This window comes from Carassius auratus, chromosome 24, assembly GCF_003368295.1.
Source record: "Carassius auratus strain Wakin chromosome 24, ASM336829v1, whole genome shotgun sequence".
Taxonomy (NCBI): Eukaryota; Metazoa; Chordata; class Actinopteri; order Cypriniformes; family Cyprinidae; genus Carassius; species Carassius auratus.
The window spans coordinates 22,658,390-22,669,652 of record NC_039266.1 but is presented as its reverse complement, the minus strand read 5'-3'; the positions used below and the strand labels follow the sequence as shown (position 1 = coordinate 22,669,652).

General features: G+C 38.6%; 1 protein-coding gene and 1 pseudogene across 2 annotated transcripts in view; both read right to left on the bottom strand.

Moving 5' to 3' along the window:
• Positions 1–6,731, bottom strand: part of LOC113042690 (LIM zinc-binding domain-containing Nebulette-like) — a 16,197-nt gene extending 9,466 nt beyond the window's left edge. Inside the window, exons 1-2 of one of the 2 annotated variants that reach the window (XM_026201715.1) lie at positions 6,503–6,731; positions 5,752–5,846 (exon numbers count right to left, since the gene is read on the bottom strand). In XM_026201715.1, the coding sequence (XP_026057500.1) occupies positions 5,752–5,846; positions 6,503–6,571 (164 nt within the window). In that variant the 5' untranslated portion in view covers positions 6,572–6,731. The remainder of the gene's footprint in view (positions 1–5,751; positions 5,847–6,502) is intronic. The other variant, XM_026201716.1, reaches the window with a different exon arrangement.
• LOC113042671 (receptor-type tyrosine-protein phosphatase mu-like) overlaps positions 1–11,263 on the bottom strand; it is a 673,064-nt pseudogene that overhangs the window by 505,140 nt on the left and 156,661 nt on the right.

Genomic DNA, 11,263 nt, shown 5'->3' with positions numbered 1-11,263 from the left:
TATTTCAAATCTTCCATTTATTTGTCTAAAATTTCAGAAAAAGTTGTGTCTGCTCAATTTAGCACCTTCCTGCATAAAAATGATCTGTATGAAGAATTTCAGACACCATAGATCATGACATACTCATAGATCGATTACAAAACTATACAGGTATTCAAGGGCAGGCTCTAAGATGGTTTAGATCCTACCTGTTCGATCGCTAACATTTTGTTTATTTAAACGGGGAGTCATCTCATTTATCATCAGTAAAATATGGAGTGCCACAAGGCTTTGTCCTAGGTCCCCTTCTATTTTCAATATACATGCTGCCCCTTGGTAATATTATTAGAAAATACGGGATTAGTCTCCACTGTTATGCTGATGATACTCAGCTATATATCTCAACGAGACCAGATGAAACTTCCCAATTATCTAAGCTAATAGAGTGTGTTAAAAATGTAAAAGATCCTATTAAAATATTTCCTATTATTAGCACATTGGTCCACGTGTTGTTTGAATGGTGCTATATAAATAAAAGTGACATTGAGATTGACATATTAAATTAGTATAAGACAGATATATTACTTAATGAACCGAAAAACAATACACAGAATCTCGTAGATTACATTTGCAACTAGATGGATGTACGGTTACTTCCTCTACAGTCAAAAATTTGTTATATTTGACTGCAACTTGTCTTTTGAAAATCATATTTCCCATGTTACAAAAACTGCATTCTTCCATCTTAGAAACATTGCCAAGCTACGAAACATGTTATCTGTTTCTGATGCAGAAAAGCTAGTTCATGCATTCATGACCTCTAGACTGGACTATTGTAATGCACTTCTAGGTGGTTGTCCTGCTTCGTCAATAAACAAGCTACAGGTCGTCCAAAATACAGCAGCTAGAGTCCTTACGAGGTCAAGAAAATATGATCATATTACCCCAATTTTACAGTCTCTGCACTGGCTACCTATTAAGTTCTGTATCAGTTACAAATTATCATTACTTACCTATAAGGCCCTAAATGGTTTAGCTCCTGCGAACCTAACTAGCCTTCTACCACGCTACAACCCATCACGCACCCTAAGGTCACAAAACACTGGACTTTTGGTAGTTCCTAGGATAGCAAAGTCCACTAAAGGAGGTAGAGCTTTCTCACATTTGGCTCCCAAACTCTGGAATAGCCTTCCTGATAATGTTCGGGGTTCAGACACACTCTCTCTGTTTAAATCTAGATTAAAAACACATCTCTTTCGCCAACCATTCGAATAATGCATCTCATAATTTGTGACTGCAGCTGTATATGAAAAAATGTGCATTCCTATTCTTCAGCTTGGGTTAAACTAATTAATTGTACTTTGTTGTATCAGCAGCTATATTAATGATGTCTCTATGTGTTTTTCTGTTTCTGCTGGATCTTCATCCCGTGGTAACTAGGATTTACACAAGCTCCAGTCTGGATCCAGAACACCTGAGAAGAGATGATGCTGACCCTCAGAGGACCTCAGATGATGCTAACCCTGAATCAACAACAGAACTAACGAATATTGCTACAAGTGTGACTGCATCATATAATAACTGATGTTAATAATGTTCATCGTCTGGCTGACTACGTCTTGTATTATTTTTCCATAAATTTCTGTCATATGCACATTAACTGATAGTCACCACTAAATATTGTAGAAAATTAATTTTCTGTTAAGTTGCTTTGCAACTTAATTGAATCGAATTGAATCGTGTAAAGCGCTATACAAATAAACTTGAATTGAATTGAGTTGAACCTTCTGAACACACACACACCGCCTCTCATGTCTCTGTCGTCTCTCTGTGGTTTCAGAGTGTGAGCGTGGGGTGTGTGTGGGTGTTTCACTCCTGAGGGCACACGTTTGGCCCACATTCACACTGACCAGCACACACACACACACACACACACACACAGAAATATACATACAGTGATGTGTTTTAATAATGTGTTATTATATAATTCAGCACTTGTGTGATATAAGCTGCCTTATTTAAAGATGAAAGAGAAATGCTGTTGCTGTATTAATGAGCCTCAGATGCATTTCAGCTCCATCTGAGACCATCAGAACACAAACATCAGAACGCAAACATCTGAACGAAAACATCTGAACGAAAACATCTGAACGAAAACATCTGAACGCAAACATCTGAACGCAAACATCTGGATACAAACATCTAAACGCAAACATCAGAACGCAAACATCTGAACGCAAAACATCTGAACGCAAACATCTGGATACAAACATCTAAACGCAAACATCAGAACGCAACATCTGAACGCAAACATCTGGATACAAACATCAGAACGAAAACATCTGAACGAAACATCTGAACGCAAACATCTGGATTCAAACATCAGAACGAAAACATCTGAACGCAAACATCTGGATACAAACATCTAACGCAACATCAGAACGCAAAACATCTGAACACAAACATCTGAACGCAAACTTCTGAACGCAAACATCTGGATACAACATCTAAACGCAAACATCAGAACGCAAACATCTGAACGCAAACATCTGGATACAAACACTAAACGCAAACATCAGAACGCAAACATCTGAACGCAAACATCTGGATTCAAACATCAGAACGAAAACATCTGAACGCAAACATCTGGATACAAACATCTAAACGCAAACATCAGAACGCAAACATCTGAACGCAAACATCTGAACGCAAACATCTGGATACAAACATCTAAACGCAAACATCAGAACGCAAACATCTGAACGCAAACATCTGGATACAAACATCTAAACGAAAACATCTGAACGCAAACATCTGGATACAAACATCTGAAACGCAAACTTCTGAACGCAAACATCAGAATGCAAACATCTGAACACAAACATCTGAACGCAAACTTCTGAACGCAAACATCATAACGCAAACATCAGAACGCAAACATCTGAACGCAAACTTCTAAACGCAAAACTTCTGAACGCAAACATCTGAACGCAAACATCTGAACGCAAACATCAGAACGCAAACATCTGAACGCAAACATCTGGATACAAACATCTAAACGAAAACATCTGAACGCAAACATCTGGATACAAACATCTGAACGCAAACTTCTGAACGCAAACATCAGAATGCAAACATCTGAACACAAACATCTGAACGCAAACTTCTGAACGCAAACATCATAACGCAAACATCAGAACGCAAACATCTGAACGCAAACATCAGAATGCAAACATCTGAACACAAACATCTGAACGCAAACTTCTGAACGCAAACATCATAACGCAAACATCAGAACGCAAACATCTGAACGCAAACTTCTAAACGCAAACTTCTGAACGCAAACATCTGAACGCAAACATCTGAACGCAAACATCAGAACGCAAACTTCTGAACGCAAACATCATAACGCAAACATCAGAACGCAAACATCTGAACGCAAACTTCTAAACGCAAACATCTGAATGCAAACTTCTGAACGCAAACTTCTGAACGCAAACATCATAACGCAAACATCTGAATGCAAACTTGTGAACGCAAACATATGAACGCAAACATCTGAACGCAAACATCTGAACGAAAACATCTGAACGCAAACTTCTGAACGCAAACATCTGAACGCAAACATCAGAATGCAAACATCTGAACGCAAACATCAGAACGCAAACTTCTGAACGCAAACATCTGAACGCAAACATCTGAACGCAAACATCAGAACGCAAACATCATAACGCAAACATCTGAATGCAAACTTCTGAACGCAAACATATGAACGCAAACATCAGAACGCAAACTTGTGAACGCAAACTTCTGAACGCAAACTTCTGAACGCAAACATCTAAACGCAAACATCTGAACGCAAACATCTAAACGCAAACATCTGAACGCAAACATCTAAACGCAAACATATGAACGCAAACTTCTGAACGCAAACATCAGAATGCAAACATATGAGCGCAAACTTCTGAACGCAAACATCAGAACGCAAACATCAGAATGCAAACATATGAACGCAAACTTCTGAACGCAAACATCTGAACGCAAACATCTGAACGCAAACATCTGAACGCAAACATATGAACGCAAACTTCTGAATGCAAACATATGAACGCAAACATCAGAATGCAAACATCAGAATGCAAACATATGAATGCAAACTTCTGAACGCAAACATCTGAACGCAAACATCTGAACGCAAACATCCGAACGCAAACTTCTGAACGCAAACATCCGAACGCAAACTTCTGAAGGTGCTTCTCAAAGCCAGCGTGAGTTTAAGTAAATCACAATTCAACGTTTGCTTAGAACTTTTAGACATTTAGCAGCGGTTCATCAATCATGAGAGTCAACAAACGTTTGTTTCACAAATGTCACACAAAGTAATGAGATCAAGCAACAATGTGCAAAAGGTCACCACACACTGACATTTAAACACAATCAGCAGCACATAAACAGAAGACCATCACAACACAGTCCCTCAAGTAACACATTCTCGGACACACCAACCACACGGTTAAACACAGAGAGAGAGAGAGTGTGTGTGTGTGAGAGAGAGAAAGAGTGTGTGTGTGTGAGAGAGAGAGAGTGTGTGTGTGTGTGTGTGTGTGTGAGAGAGAGAAAGAGTGTGTGTGTGTGTGTGTGTGAGAGAGAGTGTGTGTGTGTGTGTGTGAGAGAGAGAGAAAGAGTGTGTGTGTGTGTGTGTGAGAGAGAGAAAGAGTGTGTGTGTGTGTGAGTGAGTGAGAGTGTGTGTGTGAGAGAGAGTATGTGAGTGAGTGAGAGAGAGAGAGTATGTGAGTGAGTGAGAGAGAGAGAGTATGTGTGTGTGAGAGAGAGAGAGAGAGAGAGAGAGAGTGTGTGTTTGTATGTGAGAGAGAGAGTGTGTGAGTGTGTGTGAGACCCATGTCCCCATTTTTCAAAACACACATAAATCATACAGAATTAATTTTTTGAGAAAGTAAAAATGCACAAAGTTTCCTGTGAGGGTTAGGGTTAGGTGTAGGGTTGGTGAAGGGCCATAGAATATACAGTTTCTACATTATAAAAACCATTACACCTATGGGATGAACACACTTTACACAAAAACAAACATGTGTGTGTGTGTGTGTGTTTGTGTTTGTAGCCGGTGGCTTTCACAGGTAACTCTCCTCCATCTGTTTAGAGTTCTCATCAAAGCACACATCCCGGTGAGTTTATTATCCTGCGCTGAGCCTTTATGAGACGCCGAGAGAAATGAAAGAAGTGCTGTGGAGTCTGAGCTGCTGGACGAGACGCTTGTTTTCAGGAGAAAAACACACACACATGCTCACAAACACACACGCACACCCACACACACACACACACCCTCACATACACAAATGCTCACACACACACACTCCATCAGCCGCTGTCTGAACCTCAGATAATCCAGAAGTTCCCATAAACAATCTCCACACAGAAGAAACATCGCTAGAATCACGTTAAGAACGTACTTTGTCCAGCTGTCCACAAGTTTTTGTGCTATAAAGACTTTTTGCAAATTAAGAGATTTTTTTCTGAAATTGGGCATTTCATCACTGGTTTCTGATGTGATAATTCAGAATGAGGAGAAAAACAGGGTGATAGAATCATAGCTAGTGTAGTTACAGTTTATATTGATAGAGTTATCAGAGTTATGGTTCTTGGTTGTGAAGGGTGTTAACACTCGTTTGTGAATCAGCTGGTTTCTGAATCCTCTTCATCATCATCATCTTCACATCCTTCATCACTCGTGTGAAGGCTCAGAAACACACTCACGCGTTACAGTAGGGTTTCTTGTCGTAGCCCTTGTAGTTCTTCATGTTGAGCGTCATCTTACACACTTCACAGTGGAAACAGCCTTTGTGCCAGTTCTGAAAAACCACAGGACATCACATCATTACTGCAGATTCTGTCAAAGCACATCAGTTCATAATGCCACGATGACTGAATAAACGAGCGCATCTGTCCTGAACATGTGTGTGATTCACTGATGAGTCTGAAGAGATCAATAATAATGACACTGTGTTTGACTGATGCTGTCAGATACACATTAACACTGACATTAACACAGTCCTGGATGTTTGTCACATCTACATCAGTGTCCTGCAGCAGTCATCATCACAGGTGTATTTGTAGAAATAGACAACAATACACTCTTTTGTACCAAAAATCATTAGGATATTAAGTAAAGAAGTAAAGGTTTTGGGATCACAATTAAATACTGTAATATTTACAATCAGCTTCACTGTCCTGTTTATATGTGTTAATATTGTTAAGATTACAACAGAAATGTATAATTTGTGAGTTTAAGTTTGAATTTGTCAGATTTGAATGATTCAACTGAACAATTACTTATAATTTCACTCATGACTGTAAGATGATGAATAAAACATGAAGTTGATTATGTAAGACACGAGCATCAAAACAGATAATAAGCGTCACACAGTAAAGTCTGATTCACACACATCGCTGAGATGAACAGATAAAGTTGCTCTCGCTGTGAATGTGAGGTAATAAACTCTCGCACCTTGTCGAGGCAGCTGATCTTCTCGGTGGGGTAGACGGTTTTCCCGCAGCGCGCGCACGGAGCGTTCATCCTCGACGCAGTTTGGATCCCTCAGATGTGAACACAAGCTCCCGCTCCTCAGTAGTGAACAGCGCGCGCGCCCGGTCCTCATTAGAAGCGCGCACTCGTGTGAGAGGTTGCGTGCGCGCGCGCCCCCGGGGGGTGTCACAATATAGAGACAAAACACAGATAAACTAAGTTATCGTTTTTGGTGGTTATATAAGCGCGTCACAGCGTATGGAGGACCAAACCTGCAGAAATGAAAAATAAATATAATAACAGGGAAATAAATGATAAATGACTTGATAAAAACAAATATAGTTCATTTGTAATAAAACTTAATCTTGAATTAATTATTTATTTATTTTACATGTTTTTTTTTGTTTTTTTTTTACTTTCATTGATTTTTATTATTATTATTATTTCTGCAGGTTTTGTCCTCCCTGCACAGCAGATTCATAACGACCAAAAGGAAAAAGATCCCAAAAGGGGAAAAAAATAATTACAATTAAAAACTATAAAACCCAAAAGCAAAAAAGAAAATAAATTAACATTTAAGTGACTAGATTTAAAGACAGCAGTGTGTTTGTGTGTGTGTGTCAGTGACTTTCATTAGTAACTCTCGTCATTGTGTGTGTGTGTGTGTGTGTGTGTGTGTGCTGGTTATGTAAGAATCATGAGAGACTCTAAACACTGAGCATCATGAATGTGTTCATCTTTCAGCTCGTGTGTGTGAAACAGCGACACCTGCTGCTGTCGAACACCAAATACACCAGACTCTGTTTTACCATGCAAATACCACAGTAATCAATCAGAACCATGGTACATCTCACAATACTGGGGTTTTCTACCTGAGTTTACATGGTTCTGTACTTTTCCTTGGGTACACGAAGAAACATTGGGAAGCAAAATCATATAGAAATACTTCAATATTGATCACTTATTAATAATTAAGATTCGTTCATTCAGTTTTTATTTAAATGATGCATGGTTCATTATGACATCGAGGCGTTTTCTCAGATCCTTATGAATTATTTAGATTAAATATACTTTTATTTGCTGTGGCAGTAAGAAGGGGATTTAACAGCGAAGCACCTCAATAAATGTAGATTTAGCAGATACTAAATTTAATCTGAATCTAAAACAGTTTCAGTCATTTCTATACTGGCGTTTAAATGCGGTAGAACGATTTGGAGCGGAGTAACGGGCGTGTTTTACTGACTCTCTTCTTAATTTCGTTAAATTCTATATTAGTCCGTTAAGTTTATTAGCTTGATAATTAAAGTGTGTACAAAACAGTAAGGGGACTTAACACGACTTGGCCTAATGGTTAGAGGGTTGGACTCCCAATCGAAGGGTTGTGGGTTCTAGTCTCGGGCCGGACGGGATTGTGGGTGGGGGGAGTGCATGAACAGTTCTCTCTCCACCTTCAATACCACGACTTAGGTGCCCTTGAGCAAGGCATCGAACCCCCAACTGCTCCCCGGGCGCCGCAGCATAAATGATGCCCACTGCTCCGGGTGTGTGTTCACAGTGTGTGTGTTCACTGCTCTGTGTGTGTGCATTTCGGATGGGTTAAATGCACAGCACAAATTCTGAGTATGGGTCACCATACTTGGCTGAATGTCACTTCACTTCCCTTCACTTTCCTTTCCTTAAACGCAACGTGAGGCGGCGCTGTTCCTTTTCTCAGCGCTTGTCTCAGGAAGAGCCAATCAGATTAGATCTAGGTTACTGGACAGGGCCTTAAGGGATTGCTGGATCCAATTTCTATTTGTATCTGAAACTAATACATCTAAACGTTCACTATACAAACAACCTCAACAAAATACCGCCGTGCTGCAACTCGGATTCAGTTTTTAAATAGTTCTGCGCCTCCCGGTGTCCGGCAGGATCCAGTCACGTGACGCCGTACATCCAATGAGGTGATTTATCCAGACGTTTCCCATCAGGTACCACTTTGACTCACAGAAACAATCAAAATATCGCCTTTACTGAGATTTGTAGAGTTTAAATGGGATCGATTTATCGTTATAATAATACATATAAACACTTTAAAGGAGAAAGAAAAACATAATGAGCGCGTCTCACCGTCGTCGACACCGCTGTGTCTGCAGCGAGGTATAAATCCCGTGAAGCGCTGCTGTGGTCATCGGCTGGTCCGAAGGCGGAGGGTTAGTCACAATTGATTGCTTCAGTCAGTTACAGAACTCCTTGTTTCTTCTCTCCCCTCTCCCACCGCTGAACTTGACTAGCCTTTTACTGGGAATCATAACACTTCCCTAACACTAACACTAACCCTTATCAAAACAGATTCGCCCTCACATGAGGAAAAAACCTTATTCAGCTTGATAAATGTGAGTTTTCACAGCAGGAACGCACTTAGCAACACATTTTTTGTGATTTTCTATAACACTGAAACCATTGCTGGTCGATAAAATAAAAGGTTCAAATAAACTATACTATTAACAAACAAGTATTTTATTCATATACTGTATATATACACACATTTACATAGGAAACCGCAAACACAAACCATTTGAAACAGTTTTCATATATATATATATATATATATATATATATATATATATATATATATATATATATATATATATATATGTATATATGTATATGTATATATATATATATACATATATATATATATACATATATATATATATATATATACATATATATATATATATATACATATATATATATATATATATATATATATATATATATATGAAAACTGTTTCAAATGGTTTGTGTTTGCGGTTTCCTATGTAAATGTATATTAGTTTAGAGTACGTATAGAAGGAGAAGTGAGTGTTTGTCACAGCAGCACTGGAATAAAGTACTGAAGAGACACATCCTCATGCAGAAAGATCAGGTGAAGAATCCTTCTGTCAGCGATGTCTGGTGTAAAAACACACACAGAACACATGGACTGAGTAAGAGCTGAGAGTGTGTGTGTGTGTGAGAGAGAGAGAGAGAGAGAGAGAGAGAGAGAGAGTGTTTGTGAGAGAGAGAGAAAGAGAGTGTGTGTGTGTGTGTGTGAGAGAGGGAGAGAGAGCGAGCGAGCGAGGGTTAGGGTTAGGGTGTTTTTGTGTATGTGTGAGAGTGTGTGTGGGTTATGTGTGAGAGTGTGTGTGTATTAAGGTCACAAAAATCTAGGATAGCAAAGTCCACTAAAGGAGGTAGAGCTTTTTTTACATTTGGCTCCCAAACTCTGGAATAGCCTTCCTGATAATGTTCGGGGTTCAGACACACTCTCTCTGTTTAAATCTAGATTAAAAACACATCTCTTTCGCCAAGCATTCGAATAATCTATCTCTTAAATAGTGAGTGTAGTTGTATCTGATCAAATGCACATTATTATTCATTATCTTGGGTTAAACTAATTAATTTTACTTTGTTGGATCAGCAGCTATGCTAATGATGTCTCTATGTGTTTCTCTGTTTCTGCTGGGATCTTCATCCCGTGGTAACTAGGATTTACACAAGCTCCAGTCTGGATCCAGAACACCTGAGAAGAGATGATGCTGACCCTCAGAGGACCTCAGATGATGCTGACCCTGAATCAACAACAGAACTAACAATTATTGCTACAAATGCTAATAATTGCTGTTAATAATGTTCTTCCTTGGGCTGACTACGTATTAATTATTCTCAAAAATCCTGTCATATTCACATAAACTGACAGTCACCACTTATAAGCTACTACTAAATATTGTAGAAGAAACTAAATTTTCCGTGAAGTTGCTTTGGAATGGTCTGTATCGTCAAAAGCACTATACAAATAAACTTGAATTGAATCACATCAGACCAACACTAAGCAGAAAAGACGCTCGATATGATTAAAGTTTGATTAAAATCAAAAACCATATGTCAGATTTAAAAAGTTTAAGCTCATTAAACACAAAGCACAGAATATCAGCAGATAAACTGACACTGCTGTATATGTCTATTAAAATTCAGTTAAAGAAACTTTATTACCTATCAACCAGAGATAAAAACGTGTCTCAGGTAAAAGGCTCACATGTAACTAACCCTAACAATAATATTATTATTGTATATTAATATAATACACAAAATTAATACATATCCTGACAGGTTGGCCTTATTCAGAAAAGACATTTCAGAGTAGGAATACAATTATTTCTGTAAACCTTGCTTCTAGCCTGACGGGAGTAATATTATCTTTATTATAACAGAGAGAAATCAATACATTTAAACCCGCGTGTGAAGTGATTCAAACATCCGACATCGAGAATTTTGGCTCGAAACTTCATTTCGCTTCAGTAGATGTGTTATTAGTCACATCTTCTGCAAAGCTTCTCCGGGGTTTATTGATATTCATATGTGTTTTCGCGCCAGCGGTGCAGCAGAAACAGCTTCCGCCGGGAAACAAACGGCTCGGGTTTAGAGTTCCGCTGTGCTTCATGTCGCCGCGCGGTGGCGCTCTGAGCAAAGCCTCAATGCTGATTAATAAAACACCTGACTTGCTTACATTTATTCATATTTTAACAAATATTAATAAGTTATTATTATTATTAATTAGATAGAATACACATTGTCTTTATACAAACGACAGTATATTATTTTATTAATCTTATATCAGAATATTTTATTTACTGTGGACGTGGTTGATAATTATTCATGTAGTAAATATTCAGATGTATTGCTTCAGTGATGGCTACAACCTAATTTTCATTGTTT